The sequence below is a fragment of the Manacus vitellinus genome, unplaced genomic scaffold (genome assembly GCF_001715985.3).
Source record: "Manacus vitellinus isolate BGI_N305 unplaced genomic scaffold, ASM171598v3 scaffold_35_pilon, whole genome shotgun sequence".
NCBI lineage: Eukaryota > Metazoa > Chordata > Aves > Passeriformes > Pipridae > Manacus > Manacus vitellinus.
In genome coordinates this window covers 4,258,592-4,276,937 of record NW_021940498.1, presented here as the reverse complement: position 1 = coordinate 4,276,937, position 18,346 = coordinate 4,258,592, and the positions used below count along the sequence as shown (strand labels likewise).

General features: G+C 52.7%; 1 protein-coding gene across 1 annotated transcript in view; it reads left to right on the top strand.

Moving 5' to 3' along the window:
- Window positions 1-15,807, top strand: part of CLPB (ClpB homolog, mitochondrial AAA ATPase chaperonin) — a 58,418-nt gene extending 42,611 nt beyond the window's left edge. The window contains exons 9-17 of the mRNA XM_029961459.1: window positions 3,257-3,334; window positions 4,519-4,574; window positions 7,625-7,669; window positions 8,916-9,077; window positions 10,024-10,180; window positions 13,087-13,160; window positions 13,659-13,778; window positions 14,228-14,332; window positions 15,105-15,807. Coding sequence (XP_029817319.1) covers window positions 3,257-3,334; window positions 4,519-4,574; window positions 7,625-7,669; window positions 8,916-9,077; window positions 10,024-10,180; window positions 13,087-13,160; window positions 13,659-13,778; window positions 14,228-14,332; window positions 15,105-15,344 — 1,037 coding nt within the window. The 3' untranslated portion in view covers window positions 15,345-15,807. The remainder of the gene's footprint in view (window positions 1-3,256; window positions 3,335-4,518; window positions 4,575-7,624; window positions 7,670-8,915; window positions 9,078-10,023; window positions 10,181-13,086; window positions 13,161-13,658; window positions 13,779-14,227; window positions 14,333-15,104) is intronic.
- Window positions 15,808-18,346: the final 2,539 nt, after the last annotated feature.

Sequence of the window (18,346 nt, the reverse complement as noted above, 5' to 3'; positions counted from 1 at the left end):
TGGACACTTCCAGGGATGGGGCAGCCACAGCTTCTCTGGGCAACCTGTGCCAGGGCCTCCCCACCTTCACAGGGAAGAATTTCTTTCTAAAAACAATGCTCGGCACCTTTCAATAGGGATCACATGCTGAATCTCAAGCTCTAACTTTATGGTAGTTTTTTATGGGGTGCTTTATATCCCTGGAGTTGCTCTGAGCATTTATCCATAAACTCTGGTATCCTGCTGCAGAGGGGAGGGAAAGAAGGCAGCACTTAACCCTGCTGACTTCGGACCCCAAACGTGCTGACCCCTTTAGTGGTCACTCCATGCCCTGAAGCAGAAGTTTATTACCTTTATTGCTGTTATTATCTTAGCTGAGATGGCTGCAGGAATTATCAGCGAACGTGTTATTCCCTATCAATTTTTATAAAATATCCCCACCCCGGGGTTTGACCTCCTGTTCGCTGCCATAAGGGCTGGGAAGGAGCACATGCAGCACTGGGAAGGGCACACAGAGGGATGCAGCACAGACCCTCCTCTGTACCCCCCTGCCAGTGGCAGAGCATTTCCTCCTCTTCGTCCTCCTGGGGTGGCTGTTCTGGGGGGTGACATGGCCAGTGAGCAGCTGGAGGGCAGGGCGGGATTCCCACCAGGCTTTGCCCAGGATTTCAGACAGAACCACATCACCGGCTGCAGCCAGGCTGGTCTGTCGTGCTGAGGTGCCTGGGCAGGGTGAGATGGAGCCAGGCACCGGCCTGTGCTGCCTCTGGCTCTGTGCCCAGCTAATGAAGCCTTGACAGGAGTCAGGACTCATTAGCGTGGCCAAGGGGATGGGTAAAATGCATCTGATTGTGTCCGGGCATGGAATGGCAAATCCTCACAGCACTGGGGTCCACTAAATGCACAGTCCTAGTGCTCAGTCCCATTTCCATGGGAGTTGGAACTGATGGTCTTTAAGATCCCTACATGCCCTGGATTTAAGGTTAATTTGGGCTTTTTTGGCTATTTGGGCAACAGTGCAAACCTTCACCTTCATACTGAGCTACCACTACCTTTTGAGAAGTCCTCCTGGTTTTCCCTGCAGACTCGGCGGGGATTAGGGATTCAGTCCCACTCTCTTCCTAAGTGGCTGCAGTTGTTAATCACCCTCATTATTAAAACTGTTCTGCTTTATTTCTAGTTTGATCCTCTCACTCCAGGCCCTGGAGCACCTTAATTTTCTCTGTAGCTGAGCGAGTTCGGTGCCTTCGTGTGATGATCCTTAATGACTGTAGTCAGGTCACTCCTCACACCCCTCCTACTTAACCTCAGCTCATTGATTTGTTCTTGCAGTGAGGCTTTGCTCTTGTTTTCCTAATCCTCACTGGATCTGTCAGCTCCCACCCTGCCTGGGTCTCCTGGAATACAAACATGGGCTCTGAGGAGCTTGTTTTCATGCAGGTTTTGCAGCTCCTAATTCCCATGGGGCTTCTCCACCCAGCCATACAACCCAGCTGCTGGAGTATCTCACTGGAGCTGCTGCTGTTTAACATCTTCCCAGCATGCCCCTGCTGGCAGATCCATCTGTAGGCTGTATCATTCCGCTTCTTTTTATATGCAAAATGAAAGTATTGGTTAAATATTTTTATGTGCAAATCTTTTTACGTGCAAAATCAAACTATTTGTTCAGTATTTCCCATGTCAGTTTGCCCTCTTGGCATGCCATGCCTATGATGCCTTTTCTTAGGTATCTTTTGTTTTCCCCTACTCCATCAAATAAAGGGTTTTAGGGACTGACTTTGAGGTTGAATTTCAGAATCCCCCAGTTTTAAATGTTACTCTCATGCTCTCCTGCCAGCTTCGGGAAGAAAACAAATCCACAGCTCCCTGTGGAGCCAGTTGATGCCTCGTTCCAGGGAGAACAGGGCTGAGGGACAGAGGCTGGGCCCAGGGTAGCAGCCAGAAGGAGATGAGAGAACTGTGGTGTGAGGGTGATGGTCACAAAGAGAAGTGCATTTATTCTTTCTTGTCTTTATTCCTGCCTTTGCTATGGACACCATTGAAAGGCAGCAGAGGCCAAGCCTTGCCGTGGCCATCTGCAGGAGCATTCCAAGAGCTTTAATCCAGAACTGTGGTCAAGCTACAGCTATTTTGCCCTGCTACTTTCAAAATCCTGTCGATTATCATTTTTGGGCGTCTTGCCCTTTTCATGACCTGCTTCCCAATGTGCCACATCTTGGGTCAGGCTGGATCCAGCAGCGCTGTGTGCCCATCGTGGGACCTTGCTGTCATTCCTCACTCTGTACAGTGTATGTTCTCTCTCATAAAACACCTTACAACATTCCATAGGGCAGAGCTGGAATACAGGCTGAATTTCAATACTGTGGATAAAGCGGAAAGGCTGGGATGTCATTTGATCTCTCACATTGGACCAGGAACTGATCTGATCCAGCTCAAGAACTTCTCTGCTGCAGAGCTCAGATCCAGCCAGCAGAGGATTAGGTTTGATCTTTAGGCCTCAAAAGCAGTTCCTCCTCCTCCAGCTAAGCCCAGTGCAGTGGTGTTGCTGGTTTGGTGAACACTCTTACAGAGCCTGGGGCTGCTCTGGGGGACTGAAAAGCACCTTAGGGAGCTGTGGACACCCGTGGGGGTAGGAGCCATCACCCACTCTGCACAGCAGATCCATGTCTGTTGTGAGGAAGGGCTGTGCTGGTTGGACCAGGAGTTTTGGAGAGAATCAGGGCTCTTGCCTTCTGTAAAATTTTCCACTGGTGTGTCACCCAGGATGCACTTGGACGCTGCTGTCCAGGGAGGCACAGCAATAATCACCAGTCCTTTCCCAATCCTTGCACCAGTTCAAACTGTTTGTGACCTTCAACCACCTTCCTCTTCCTATTCCATGCCAGGAATAACCCATAAACCTCTTCAAACCTGCTTTTTTCTCAGAGGAAGGTTGCACTGGGGAGCTGGCGAGGCAGCATGCCTCTCCATCCCTCCGTCCATCCATCCATCCTTGTCCCCCCTCCCTTCTGTCTCCCTGGCAACGCTGAGTGCACATCCTGGAAAACTTTATCCGAAATCTGCTCTGGGCAGCTTTCCAAATCCATGCTAACCTTATTAGGTATCTCTGGGGCCTTGGCTGGCTAATCAAATTAGAGAGCACTAATGGCAGGGAGGACTGGGAGTGGGTAGAGAGCAGTAAAACATAGTGTATACTTAGTGATAATTACACTTGCTTTGTGGCATTGATTTATATGCCTCCCCCCCTCTTTTTTGTTTTCATTGTCTTCAAATGCAGCTATTCGGAGGAAGGAAAATGGCTGGTATGATGAGGAGCACCCACTGGTCTTTCTTTTCTTGGGATCATCTGGAATAGGTAACGTTTGGGCTGTGGTGAGGGGGACGGAGAGCCCCGAGGAGAGGGGGCGGGAGCTGCAGCAGAGCCACAGGGTCTGCATGAAATACCCGTTAAAAGCACTGTCATCCTTCCAACTTGTCACCCATAGTCCCACAGGGTGACCACAGCCAGACACCAGCACACCCACGGCCACGTCCAGCCTCATGGGGAGTTATCCCAGGGGACAGTCCACCCTCCTAGTCTCAAAAAGGGGCAGCTTGAAAGTGTTATGTTTACAGCTTTCCAGTGGGAACCCCTCTATTCCAGTGGGAATGGTGGGGTAATAGTGGAAATTTGCTGCCTGCAAACTGAATCTCTGCTCGTCTTGCTCCTGTGGGCACAGATTGCTTTGGAACGACAGGATTTTATTGACACCGATAAGATTTGTCCTCCAGCACAATCAAATGCCACACGACAGCTGATCAGTTCATGAAATGATCCAAATGACTTTTAGTTGTGGCAAAAAAATCCCCAGCAAAACAGCTTTAAAGTAACTGAGCTGTGACATTTGGAACAACCTCAGGGCTTCTCCCGCCTCCGCTGCCTCCCGCGGGGCTCGGGAAGGTACCGATGCTCCAGTGCTGGGGGGGTTAAGGGGCACAGGCAAGACCAGGCTCCTGCTGCAGAGCAGTGCCAGGCCAAGCATTAACTCCCAATGAGTTGCTATAAAGCTGTATAAAACCAGGATAGAAGTTTTTGATACTTCGTTGCCCTACTTACAGCAGGTCTGAAGGCTCAGGGATGTAAATTGTTGGCTCTTCCACTCTAATGGCTTTCCATGGGGTCTTTCTTTTCCTTCCTTTCTTTCTCATCTTTCTTTCTTTCTTCCTTCCTTCCTTCCTTCTTTCCTTCCTTTCTTTCTTTTTCTCCACATCTTTTTGTGGGAAAAAATCAAGAGCTCTGCGCCCATCCTTTGAGAACGAATTAAAGCTGAAGCAGCCAGTGTGGAGATGCCACTTTCCTAATGCACCCCTTCACCCTGCCGAGGCCAGGAACCCCAGTAGAGTGATCCCAGAGATAAAACAGCAGTACCTGCTTCCCAAGAAAAACAAATGTATTGGTTGCAGGGAGTTCCAGCCCTGGTGCTAACAGAGCTGATGGACAGGACAGAGGATGGACAGACTTGGTTTAATGTGAGTCTTTTCTTTCCATCTCTGGAACAGGTAAAACAGAGCTGGCCAAGCAAACGGCCAAGTACATCCACAAGGACGTCAAAAAGGTAATGGCTCATCCCAGCTTCTGTGCTGTCAGTAAAGGGCCAGGGGCAGCTCATTGGGGGGGCTCCTTGTCTGGCTCTGCTGCCCTGAGAACGGGCTTCTGCTGCGCTGAAAGTGACCCGTGAAGGTCATGGAGCATCTCTTTGGCCTCTTCTGGACTTGCTCCAGCAGCTCCACATCCTTCTGATGTTGGGATTCCAGAGCTGGAGGCAGCTCTGCAGGTGGGGTCTCACCAGAGCAGAGCAGAGGGGCAGAATCCCCACCTCGCCCTACTGCCCGTGCTGTGGGATCAGCCCAGGACATGAGTGTCCCTGTCTATGTCACCAGTATATTTAAATGGTAAAAGTTCAAATGGATCTAACAATACTTGTGCTCCCTGTTGGATCTTGCTCTCATTTTGACATCCTGTGTTGTGAACATATTTTTTTTCCTCTGTTACTAATATGACTGTAAATTGTTAGAAGGATACAATTCTAGAAATCTGTTTTCCACGTCCCCACCTCTACCACTTGTTACATCGTGTTGGTATGGACTGTGGCAATGGGACACTGATTTCCTGCTCAGGATTTTAAATGATGAAATGTTTGGTATCCAGAAGCTGTTTGAGTGATTTAGCTCATTACCCAGTGGACAGTTTTGGGGGAAGATGGGTTGGAATTATTTCATGGAGGTGGTGGCTTTGCAGGAGGATACTTTTGCGGTTGTCTGAGTTCTTAAGGCACAAAGCACTTGAAGTTGAGCTCCCCAATCTCATTGCAATCTTCCATTTCATTCTTTCTATTCTTTTCCATTCAAATCAATTCCATTCCAATCTTCTGTTCCCCTCCCTTCCATTTCAATCTTCCATTCTATTCTATTCTATTCTATTCTATTCTGTTCTGTTTTGTTCCATTCCATTCTGTCCTGTTCCATTCCATTCCATTCCATTCCATTCCATTCCATTCCATTCCATTCCACCCCAATCTTCTGTTCCAGTCCCTTCCATTCTTTCCTTTCTATTCCATTCTTTCTATTCCATTTGTTGTGGTTTAAACTCAGCTGGAAATTAAACCCCACTCAGCTGCTTACCTTTTCCCACACCCTCCAGTGAGAGGGAGACGAAAAGCAGAGATTCCAACTTGACCAAAGATCAACTTACTTGAAAACACTAATGAGACAAGAAATGAGCAGTAACAGGAACAATATTAATTGAAGTGTTCCAAGCCAGGTTGGATGGGGCTTGGTGCCACCTGGTCTAGTGGAAGGTGTCCCTACTCATTGCAGGGAGGTTGGAATGGGATGGTCCTGACAATCTCTTCCAAGCTAAAGCATTCTGTGATTTTCCCAAGTAGCAAGTGACAGGACTAGAGAAAATGGCCTCAAGTTGCACCATGGGAGATTTAGGTTGGATATTGGGAAAATTTCTTCCCTGAAAGGGGTCTCTCCCTTTCCCCTTCCCCTTCCCCTTCCCCTTCTCCTTCCCCTTCCCCTTCCCCTTCTCTCTCTGGACCACCCTTTGCAATCCTGCAAACCCACGTGGTGTTGCAGCCCCGACCTTCCCGTTATCACCCAAAAACCACAGGGAAGAAAAGCCACTCTGCAAACAGAAAAAGGCTCCAATAAATAATATTAACCTCTGAGAGGTGGAAAGCCAGGGCTGAGAGAGAGAAGCAAACATTTCAGAACACCACCAGCAGAGTTGCCTCCCTGTTACTTTAACCAAGGCTTTAACCAAGGCAGGTTTCCTCTCTGAGGTTTTGGGCTTCTCCTGGTGCCACATTGTTGGTTCTTCAGGAATCTCCTGCCCTCTGACACCTCTTCACAGCATCCTGGAAGAGATGAGACAGTAGAAGCTCATCCAGCTGAGGTTGGTCACACTGACATCATCATTTTCAGGCCATACCTTGGGTTTGGGTCACTCTTTCCTCCTTGGTTGTAGGTGTTGGTGTTTTTTGGGATCATCCTTGTGGCAAAGGGAGCGACACCAAGCTTGAGATTCCCAAGGAAATCAGTGCTGGCTGTGGAAAGCAAAACACAACAGGTCTGGTGGGAAAACAAGAGGCACTGGGGGCAGTTCTCCAGCTGGGATGTTCCCCAGTGGTTGGGACCAAGGCAGAGCTGGTGCCAAGGGTGGCACTGGCTTTGCCCCAAACCCTTTGTGTGCAGAAGGGATGTCCCACTGCACAGCCACATTTCCATTTCAACATCCCAAGCACTTGTCTCAGAGGGAAATGAGGAGCTGGATGTTTTCATGCCTCCTCCAGGAGCATCCAGGAGCCGGAGTGCCTTGGTCCTGCACCACAAAAACGGCCTAAATTCCCTTTGCCAGCCCAAACCCCACACCCAGCACCCCTGCTCTTCCCAAGAGCTTCCCAGGCAACCCAAAGGATGCCAAAGTAAATCCTCCAAGCTGCAGTTTCCGAGAGCATTCCTGCCCTTATTGCTTGCACATGGGTCCTGCTGGAGAGCTTCCTCCCCGTTCTCCTCGCCCTCGGGAAAGAGGCTTTTCCAGCAAATACTGAAACTCCTGCTCTCATAACCACAATATAAAGTCCTCCATCAACATTGGGAATCATTTAATGAGTCTGGCAGGGCTCACCCACTTTCAGCTGCCTCACAGCTGGCCAACCAAAATAAATCAGTTATTGTGGCAAAGGGAATTTCTCTCAAGGCCGTAACTGGGGCAGCCACNTTCCCTTCCCTTCCCTTCCCTTCCCTTCCCTTCCCTTTCCTTCCCTTCTAGGAGCTGGATTACAGCTCCAAGACCAGGACATTCAGTACCTGCAGTGAATCAGCAGCTTTTCAAATGCAAAATGGAAACTTTGGTGGGAGCTGTGAATTCTTTAACAATATTCTTTGTTTCAGATGATCACCCACAAGCCAAGTTCACCTCAGCTGTATGATTTTCACTGGATTTTTGTAGAGGGGTGTTGTTGCATTCTTCTTGTGATTGATTTCTAAAAAGCTGAACCACAGGAATATCCATTTTGTGTAGAAAGTTTCAGCCCCATCAGTTTTGCTCCGGCTCTGGCAGCGAGCAGATTGATCAAATCTCATCTTAAGTCTCTTGCAGGGTTTCATCAGACTGGACATGTCAGAGTTCCAGGAGAGGCACGAGGTCAGTAAATGGGCCCAGGGTGGGGGGGGTCAGCTTTGAGTTTAATCCAGAAAAAGTGGGCATTTTGGAGTGTCAGAGGGGAAGCATGACAGAGTCACAGGAGTCGCTCTGAGTTGTGCACTAAATTGCAATTAAATTGCAGAAAGCAACTTCAATTGAGTGTCGTGGTTCAGGAATGGTACTCCTCAGTTCAGTGCTCCCCCTGAGACTTTCCAAACCAGGCTGCTGCTCACTCGCTGAGGAGCAGGGAAGGCGTTAACTGGATGTGTCCAGCGCTGTGGGCTCTGTACGTGAGGTCAGCCCTTGGGGAGAAAGCAGCTGAGAAGAGATTGTGGAATCCAGAGGGTCACCTTGTGCATGAATACCTGCAGCCACATGCTGTTCATCACCCACCCACACCCAGGCAGTCACCCAAAGTCCCTTGTCCCCAAAACCTTGCCAAGTCCAGTGCAGGATCACTATCTCAGCCTGTTTCCATGGAGGAAAGGAGGAGAATCCAGCAGAATACAGGATGGTGGTGCCAAGTCCACCCCTCCTGTCACACCTGCCCAATTCTGGTGCTGCAGGGGAGGTGGGATATCTCACCAGGGTCATGTCCGAAATCCCTTTGAAGGGCTCTGTCTCCCCAAAAAGCAGAAAGGTCCTAGTAATGAGAGCGGTAAAACACTGGGGCAGGTTGCCCAGAAAAGCTGTGACTGCCTTATCCCTGGGACTGTTCAAGGCCAGGTTGGATGGGGCTTGGAGCAACGTGGGAGTGGAAGGTGTCCCTGCACATGGCAGGGGGTTGGAACTGGATGAGCTTCAAGAAGTGGTGGCATAGGAAAATTATTTTACTTGTAGCCTCTTCCCAAGCTTTGATTCTTCACCAGAGCCACCTGCCACTCATAATCCTTTGAATCTTGCTCTTAAAAAGGCTAAAGGGGATGAAAACAGGTCTTGGACATCTGAGACGGGTTTCTCAGACCCTGCATAGCAAAGCAGGAACGGTGTCTTCCCTTCTGCCCATTCCTGCTCCTTGAATTGTACTGGTTCAAGCTCTGGGCAGTGTAATTGCACAATCTTTATTTTGCTTAATTGTTGCTTATTAAGCTGATTTTGGGATACCTGGGGTGCGATAGGTGTCACAAAGAATACAGAACTTGATTTATCAGCAGCAAAGAGCAGTGTTTGCCTGCCAAGCTACCGGGAGGGCTTCATTCCCAGTGTCCATGGATCAACCTTCTTCTCTCCTGTTCCTTCCTCCCAGGTGGCAAAGTTCATCGGCTCACCACCCGGCTACGTGGGCCATGAAGAGGGTGGGCAGCTCACCAAAAAGCTGAGGCAGTGCCCAAATGCTGTGGTCCTCTTTGACGAGGTGGACAAAGCCCACCCAGATGTGCTCACCATCATGCTGCAGCTGTTTGATGAGGTAAAGCTGCATTTTGGGGTGAGAGTCAGTGCAAGGGACGTGCAGAAGGTGACAGTGAGGGGTGCGAGGGATGACGGGTGGAGGAGTCAGAGAGTCATCAAATCACAGGATGGTTTGGGTTGGAAGGGGCCTTAAAGTTCACCCTGTTCTATCCCCCTGCCACGGGCAGGGACACCTTCCACTAGCCCAGGCTACTCCAAGCCCCATCCAACGTGGCCTTGGACACTTGCAGCGATGGAGCAGCCACAGCTTCTCTGGGCAACCTGTGCCAGGGCCTCCCCACCCTCACAGGGAACAATTTCTTCCCAATATCCCATCTAATCCTACCCTCTGGCAGTTTGAAGCCATTCCCCCTTGACCTGTCCCTCCAGGCCCTTTTCCAAAGTCCTTCTCCAGCTCTCTGGTTGATTTTGAAGGTCCTGGTCTGTTCTCAGAGGCCACCAAATTCCAGAGCAACATACTGGAAGGTTTTGGAGGATTTTTTTGTTTTTCTTTTAAGAATTAATAACATCATTTTTCTTGCATAGATCATCGCAGCAGCAGCTCAATGTGAAATCAATTCCTGTACCAGGCACTTGACAGGGCAATAACCCAAATGTTAATCTCAAGCACCCGACAAGGATTTGTGTCATTGTGCTGGATCTCTGCTACTGGAGACGGATCGAGGAAAGAAACAGCCTGGGGAGATGCTGCTTTTTTCCTTATTCTCCTCTCTTTTTTATTTTATTAATCAAGAGCACCAGTACCTTGGAAGAGATCCTGGATCAGTCTGGGGGGCTGAGGGGTGATGCCACCATGGTGCTGGGCAGCTGTGGTTTGCCAGGCAGTCCCACAGGGATGAGGGACACTCTGGGGAAAGACAAGACCCATGTTCTTTTTCCTGGGGTTTTGGCCATGTCCTGTGGCACCTGCTGGCGCTGCTCACGCCGTGTCACTGTTGTTGCAGGGCAGGCTGACAGATGGGAAGGGGAAGACCATTGACTGCAAGGATGCCATCTTCATCATGACCTCCAACGTGGCCAGCGAGGAGATCGCACAGCACGCTCTGCAGCTCCGGCAAGAGGCCATGGAGATGAGCAAGAAAAGGATCGTGGAAAACTTAGGTGCTGGAATTTCAGTGTCTTTCTCCAAATCCCTAAACAATCTCCCACCTTCCTAATATGACTTCGTTTGACACCAGTTTGAGCATCACTTTTCAGGGGGCACACCCAGACCCTTCAGTCTCTCTCCACTGGTCCCCGCTGGTCCACATGACTTGGGGAATGCTCCTCTGGCAGGAAGTCATGGAATCACAGAGTGGTTTGGGTTGGTTGGGACTTCAAAGCTCATCTCGTTCCAACCCCCTGCTATGGGCAAACACCTTCCACTAGATCGGGTTGCTCCAAGCCCCATCCAGCCTGGCCTGAAACACTTCCAGAGAAGTGAGCACAGGATAAGGAAGGCTGAGAGTTTGGACAGAGCCTTCTCTGAAGGTGTGATCTCCCTCTGAGGGATGGAATCTCAAATAATGAGGATTTCAGAGCACATGGATTGGATCTTGATGGTCTTTAAGTTCTCTCTCAACCCAAACCCTTCTGGGATTCCATGACTCCCCTTACCTCCTCACACTTCCCTTTCTTTTGGGACCTTTTCAAACACTTCCTGGAAAAGGAACCTGTGTCTGGTTTATATTAAAGAGGAAGAGTTTTGTTTCCTCACAGTCCTTCCCAAAAGGACTGAGCTTAAACAATTTTACTTCCCTGTGAAATGGGAGCCCTGGCCCCACACATTAGGCTCCTGGAGAAAAACTTCCCAAAATGTGAATTAGGTAATAAAAGGGGAATTGAGGAGAGCAAGGGAGGCCTCTGAGATTGGAACTGAACAACTCAGTGTGCAACCTCCAGTGCCTTTGCTGATAAGCCCAAGGGTGGAGAGGTGGATGGTGATTCCAGCAGCTGGACCATGCCTTCTAGCCAGTGTTTGTCACACGGAGCAGAGGGAAGGCCAGTCCCCAGCAGTTGCTGCCACGCCTGTGGATAACCAGGCAGCCCTGGATGGTGACTGTATCCCTTCTTTTCTTATCAGCCTTAGAAAACTTAAAATTTATGATCTTAACAGTCTGGACACCACATCTTCCTCGGGGTATCCGTCAGCCTGTGCCAGCACAGATACACCATATTCCTGCATCAGTTCTACAGGAGCGGGAAAAAATGTTGGATTTTGGCATCAGATCTATTTTCCAGCTCCTTTCACCTTGTCTCTTCCTTTTCCTTTGGAGAAGTGGCTTCCAACACTGACTTAATTCAGAATCTTTAAACTTCAGTCAGGCTGGGGAAAGGACAAAGCACATCGGCAACTGAACTTTCCAGACTAACATTTGAAAATGCCAAATGTTTCTCTGCTCAATGAGAAGAGCATTGAATTTTAATTTCTGGGACTGTACAGCTGCAGCAGGAGTGGAGCTGGGAAAGGCTTTTGGGCACATCAGCTACCCTCAGTTGGGTTTCAGGAAGCTCCTGCCCATTTCCCAGGCTCTCAGCATGGAGATGCGGTGGCAGGAGGTCACTCTAAGTGCCTGATGGGCAGATAAATGGAAAGATAAAGGGAAGGAGCTGCTTCCCCAGCGGCTCCACATCCACCAGCGGCAGCAGCAGATACTACACATGGGAAATGTGAATGCTGGTGGCAGCACTGGCTCCTCTGACTTCCCCAGCTCTCCTCTGCCAGAACACTGGCATGGGCCTGATGGCATCCCTGCCCATGGCAGAGGAGTTGGAACTGGATGAGGGGATTCCAGAGTGCCCTGCACTACTTTGAGCATTAGGGAGGACCCCCTGACTTCCTACAACTGCCTGAACTGAGGTTGTAGCCAAGTGGGCATCAGTCTCTTATCCCAGGTAACAAGTGTTAGGACAAGAGAAAATGGTCTCAATTTGTGCCAGGCGAGGTTTAGGTTGGATATTGGGAAAATTTCTTCCTTGAAAGGGTTGTCCAGCTCTGGCACAGCTGCCCAGGGCAGTGATGGGGTCGAGTCCTGGAGGGATTTAAAAAGCCATGTAGATGTGTCACTTGGGAACGTGGTTTAGTGGGGGGCTTGGCAGTGCTGGGGGAATGACTGGACTCGATGGTCTCATAGGGCTTTTCCAACCCAAACAGTTCCATGGTTCTGTGTCAGCACTGGATTTGGTCCAGTGGAGCCTGAGAACCCCTCCTGCCACTGCTGGTGAGGGGCAGTGATCTGCATTGAGACTGCAAAGCTGGAATGGGCTCCCAGCACCCAGCGTGGGTCTCTCTCCTCTCCCCTGCCCTGCATGTCGGGATCCCATCCAGAGCACAGGGATCTCCCTGGGAGCATCCTGGTGCTGAGCAGCACAGAGAGCTGTAGGGGTGCAGAATGAGTGAAGCTGTGCCAAGAACTGGGGTGATGAAGACAAAGAGGAAGGTGGCCTTGAAAGGCAGACAGGTGACCCTGCAGCCGAGTATCCGGAGTGGCTGGGAGCCAGGATTCAGGAGCAGCCAGACCCTGGCTCCATCTGCAGTCAGCAGAGGGAAGTAGAGGTCGGCCAGAGCAGTGCCACAGACACCCTGAACACGAGTTTGGTGTTTGCTGGGGAGACCAGGGACTGCTCTGTGCTGGCAGAGCAGCCCCAGGGGGTCAGCCTGCTCTGTGTATCACGTCATCGGTGGCCATGGAGCCTGAGTGGGCACTCCAGCTGCCCAAAACCTCCAGGAGCAGCTCCTGGACTCATGGGGCTGGAGCAGAGGCAGAGCCAGGGCTCTTCAATTGAGGGAGCCATGTCAGCACAGGGTGTTCCCTTGGGGCACCTCATGACACCCAGAACTGCTGTCCACAGTGCCAAATGCAGGAACACGCCACTGCCAAACCAAACTGCTGGCACATGTGGAGGTCCCAGGTCTGTCCTGCAGCAACCCCCAGGCCCCCCTCCCCCTCCATTCCAGCTTGTCCAGACAGAGAGGAAGCCTCTGTCCCACTGTCCCCACTGACACCTCCTGTCCCCCTCTCTTCCAGAGGATGTCCAGATGGCTGACAAGATCACCATCTCCAAGCAGTTCAAGGAAAAGGTTATTCGCCCCATTTTGAAGGTATGGATGGTGTTTTCGTGGCTCGTGTTTCACGTGTCCTGAGTTTTGGTCCCAGTTTCCTTCCCTGAGATATCCATGTTCCTCTCCCAGCTGTGAGAGAAGGGATGTGGCTTCACTAAAAATGATGGAGGGACCTTTCAGCAAGGTCAGAGCCCAGCAAAAATAAATTACAGCTTCTTCTTGGAGCAGAGCCACGATGTGGGATGTGAAAGGGACATGGGATGGGAAGTACTGTGGTGCAGTTTGGAGGTTCTCTGTTCTCCCAAGGTCAGGAAAACCTGACTGCAGCAGCATCCCCATGACCTTCGGTTTCTTTAAGATGTTTCTGAAGCACCTCAGGGTGCTGTCCAGCTCCATGGCATGGGATCACATGGATGCTGGGAGCTGTGGGAGGTCGGGTGATCCCCAGGGAGCTCACTCTGCAGTGCCACTGTTACTACTGTCCCCCATGGGGGTCACCAGCCCTGTCCCTGCTGACCTCCCCCCTTGTCCCTGCAGGCTCACTTCAGACGGGATGAATTCCTGGGGAGGATCAATGAAATTGTCTATTTTCTTCCTTTTTGCCACTCAGAGCTCATCCAGCTGGTCAACAAGGAGCTCAGCTTTTGGGCCAGAAAGGTACAAGCCCATCAGTGGCTTTAGAGGGGACTTCTCAAAGTAACTCTGGAGGAAATCAATGCCAGAGCCTCTGCCCTGGGATGAACACAATGATGTGTCTCTTTACCATCATCTTGCATGCTGTTGAACGTGGGGTGCTGGGGAGGGTCAGGACCTCTGGGGGCAGAAGGACAGTTCCTCCTGGGCTGGGGTAGGGGTGAGCTCTGAGCCACCTTCAGAAATGTCATCTGTCTGATTGGTCTTTGCGTGTCTGAGCTCTCCAGGGACTAAATGGGATTTGAGTGACCCTTTGCTGCCATGGGCCTGCCCTGTTGGAGCTCTGCCCTTCCCAGGGACTTTCAGCACCCCACCACAGCATCCCCCACTGCTCAAGAAGTGAGTGGGGTGCCAGGCTTGCTGGGAGGCATCCGTAACTCCTCCTCCTCTTCCTCCTCTTCCTCCCCTGGCAGGCCAAGGCGAGGCACAACATCACTCTGCTGTGGGACAGGGAGGTCATGGACGTGCTGGCCGATGGCTACAACCTGCACTACGGCGCCCGCTCCATCAAACACGAGGTGAAGGAGGGGGGCACTTGGGGGGAGTCCTCAGTGTCACATCCAGCCCCACTGCCCAGGGGGAGCCAGGAGGGTTGGAAAGACATCAAAAGAGACTTGGATCTCCTGGAGCAAGTCCAGAGAATGTCACGGAGATACTCCTTGGGCTGGAGCCCCTCTGCTCTGGAGCCAGGCTGGGAGAGCTGGGGGGGTTCACCTGGAGAAGAGAAGGTTCCAGGGAGACCTGAGAGCCCCTTGCAGGGCCTAAAGGGGCTCCAGGAGAGCTGGAGAGGGACTGGGGACAAGGGCTTGGAGGGGCAGGCCAAAGGGGAATGGCTTCAAACTGACAGTAGATTTAGACTGAGTATTGAGAAGGAATTGTTGGCTGTGAGGGTGGGGAGGCCCTGGCGCAGGTTGCCCAGAGAAGCTGTGGCTGCCCCATCACTGGAAATATCCAAGACCAGGTTGGACGGGGCTTGGAGCAACCTGGGATAGTGGGAGGTGTCCCTGCCCATGGCAGTGGTGGGGTGAAATGGGATGAGCTTTAAAAAGTCCTTTCCAATCCAAACCATTCCATGATTCCATGACTGTGTGGATCTCATCCTCCTCATCCCAGGGGAGATGTCTGTGGTCTCAGGGAGGAAGCAGCACAGCCACACTCCATAGACAGGGAATAAGTGGGATGGAGGAGGAGGTTCCATGATCCTGTGCTGCCCGAGGGTGGATGGAGCTATTTGGCTCCATGAGAGGCTTCCCACAGGGTTTTCCTATCAGGATCTGGTCTGTCCCTCAGGTGGAGCGTCGCGTGGTGAACCAGCTGGCAGCCGCCTATGAGCAGGACCTGCTGCCACACGGCTGCACTCTCAGGATCACCGTGGAGGACTCAGACAAGCAGCTGCTGAAAAGCACAGAGAGCACGGAAAAATCCAAGGTGCCAACCCTGCGGCTGGAGATCGTGGAGAAGGACAGCAAGGCCCGAAAACTGGAGATCCAGGCACCGCTGAACCCCGAAAACATCACTTACTTCTTGTAGGCAGCACTGGGCACTCCCGGCGGCAATAAAATACCCCAAGAGTCAGAGTGAGCGGTGTCAGAAAGGGCAGAGCCGCAGTCCTGCCACCACCAGGCACGGGCACGGACATGGACACGGGCACAGACACAGACATGGGCCGGAGCTGCCCCAGGGTGGGCACCAAGGGCTCTCTGGGGGTGCAGCTGTGGGTGATGAGGTGCCCTGGTGCCATTCAGGGTTGGGTCGGTGGAAGGTCCTGAGGTGTCACGGGGTGTTGGAGCTTTTTAAGGAAGGGGGAAGCGATTGTGGACCATGCAGGAGCCGGGATGGATTTGTCATTCTCATGGGAGGGGGCTTGCTGGGATAGCTGGGCTGGCAAGGTGGGCACAGGGACCGAGTGTGAGTGTAAAAGCCACCAGGCTCCTGCTCTGTATCGTCCCCATTTCTCTTTATTTGTGGCAATAAACATGCCATACACATCCGACCCTCTGCATCCCCAGAAGGAGCGGCCGTGGAGATCACCCATCCCCATCCCAGGGGACTCCTGTGTCTCCTGTTCATCACCAGAAGCCAGGAACGTCACTGGGAGCTGGGAACACAGCTGTGAGCTGGGACCATCACTGTCACATCTCCCCAGCCCAGCCAGGTGACATCCTGGTGCAAAATCCTTGCTGAATCTTTTTCTCCCGACCTTGTTCCAGGAAGTATTTAATATCTTGGGTGTAACTGAGCTGTCCAAACACAGAGCCCCCCAAGGAGCTCCTCCAGGGACCTCCTTGTGATGGCATAGGGGATATGATCACCACCAGAGCTACCCCAGCCATGGATTTTGAGGAGTAGAACATGAAATACAGATGGAAATTGAACCCCCCCAGGATTACCGAGCCCCAAATCGCTATCCCTTGGGATGGGGACAGGGACGGATTGGAGGTGGCAGCGAGCTGCCAGGGTCCCCATTGCACTGTGACCCCCTGCCCCTGTGTTCCCATGGGTTTGGTGCTGGTGCTCGTTTTCCAGGGATACAAAGAGGTTTGGTGGGGGCTGCTTTGAGTCCCCTTCCCATCCCAGCAGCCTTTTCCTGGCTTAATCCTGAGGACTGGAGCAGGATCCCATCCCTGGAGGGTTTGGGAGCATCACCAAGCTCTGCTGGAGCCTTCCAAAGTCAGGTTCACTCCTGTAGGTGCACGTGGGTGTGCACTGAGGTTTGCACAGGTGTGCCTGTGTGTGCACGGGAGCACACGGGGGTGTGTGAGTGTGCACTGACACTGCCTGTGTGTGAGTGTGCACTGACACTGCCTGTGTGTGAGTGTGCACTGACACTGCCTGTGTGCAGGTGTGCAGGAGCGTGTGTGGGTGTGCCCCTCTGTGCACGGGTGCTCCCTGGGGTGTGCTCTCAGGGGTGGGGGTGTGTGCATGGGTGTGCACCGGCCCGTGGGGATGAGCCAGGGCCGCGTGGGCCCTCCCTGACCCTTCGAGGTGATTTTCTTGGTGCCAGTGCAGGTGAATGGGCTCTCACCACCAGGAGCAGTGCCTGGGAGCACGGGATTCGGAGGGAGAACCACAGGGCTGTGCCAAGGACATTCAATTCCCAGCACCCCAGCCCTGTGCTGGTTCTTGTTCGGTCAGGGTGGCGGGTCCTGCCAGCATGGGGGCTCAGGGCACCCCGGAGCACGCTGGCTTTGTCCCCAGGAAGAATGTGGCAGCACCACTGGGAGCAGCCATGGGGCTGAGGGACCCACAAGGACCCCCCAGCAATTAACCTGGGGGACTCCACGGGGTGGTGAAGGCTGAGGGTTCTGGGAGGGTTCTGGGGGTGATGGAGTGGGTGCTACCACCCCACCCAAGCTGGGGCTAGAGCTGGGGGGCCCTGGGGTGTGAACATAGGGGATCCTGTGGAGGAGTCCCATCAGAGGGGATCCCATCAGCACGGGACCTGTTGGAGAGGTCCCACAGGAAGGAATCTCCCCATCGGAGGTGTCCCTTTGGAGTGGTCCTATCAGAGGGGGTCCCACTGGAGAGGGTCCCATCACCCCACACACACAGCTCCAGGAGGGCCCCAACAGTCCCGGGCAGACAGACAGCCCCAAGCCCACAGGCAGCCCATTAGTGCCAAATGGGATGGAGGGACATGGGTCTCTCCCATCTCCCCTGCTGTGCCCAGCCCTCCCCACTGCCAGTGCCACCGTTCCGTGGGCAGGAGGTGTCAACCTCCACCCCCCTTCCCACTCGGCAAACTGGGACAGCTGGGCACCCCTGCTGCCAGCACCCATCTCCCTTCATCCACCAAAACCCAGAGGGATCACCCACATCCACGGAAGCCGCAGGGATGCAGAGCAACTCCCTGGCCCTACCCTCCAGCTGCGCCCTATCCTACTCCCCTTCACGTCCCTCTCCCTCTGCTCTCCCCCTTCATCTCCCTCCTCCTCCTCACCCCCCCAGCTGCCCCCGGCTCTGGGTAGCACCAGCAGCTCCTTGCGTGGCAGATTGCTGCCTAATTAGTTTAGAGGGAAAACTTAATTGAATTAACTTTTCACAGCTCCAGCAGCCCGACAGTGGGGCCTCGCTCCGCGCCAGCCCCGCGCCCTGATCGAATTAACTTGTTTAGCAACCTGCCCGCTCGGCCGCGCAGCTGGGGTGGGCGCGGGGGGGCACCGGCAGCACCCACCGGGGGCCCGGGCGAGGGAGCGGAGACAGAGCTGACCCGGCCGGGGGCAGTGGGAGCTGCTCCCAGGGAAGGAAGTCCAGGAGGGAGCAGGACCCTGTGGGCCTTGAGACGTGGGGAAGAATGCGGGATGAGCATGGGGCAGGGTGTAGGGCAGGAGATGGGCCAAGATACAGGGCAGGAGGTGGGGCAGGATGCGGGATTGGATACAGGGAAGGACAGGTTCGAGCTGATTCCACAGGACCCAGTCAGGGTCCGTTCTCCTTCTTCCCTCCCGGGGGGCCCAAAGCCCCTCGCTGGGCGCAATTAGACTTTTAAATCCTCTTTAGTGAAAGTGTTTGTCTTGAAAATGTCCCAAATC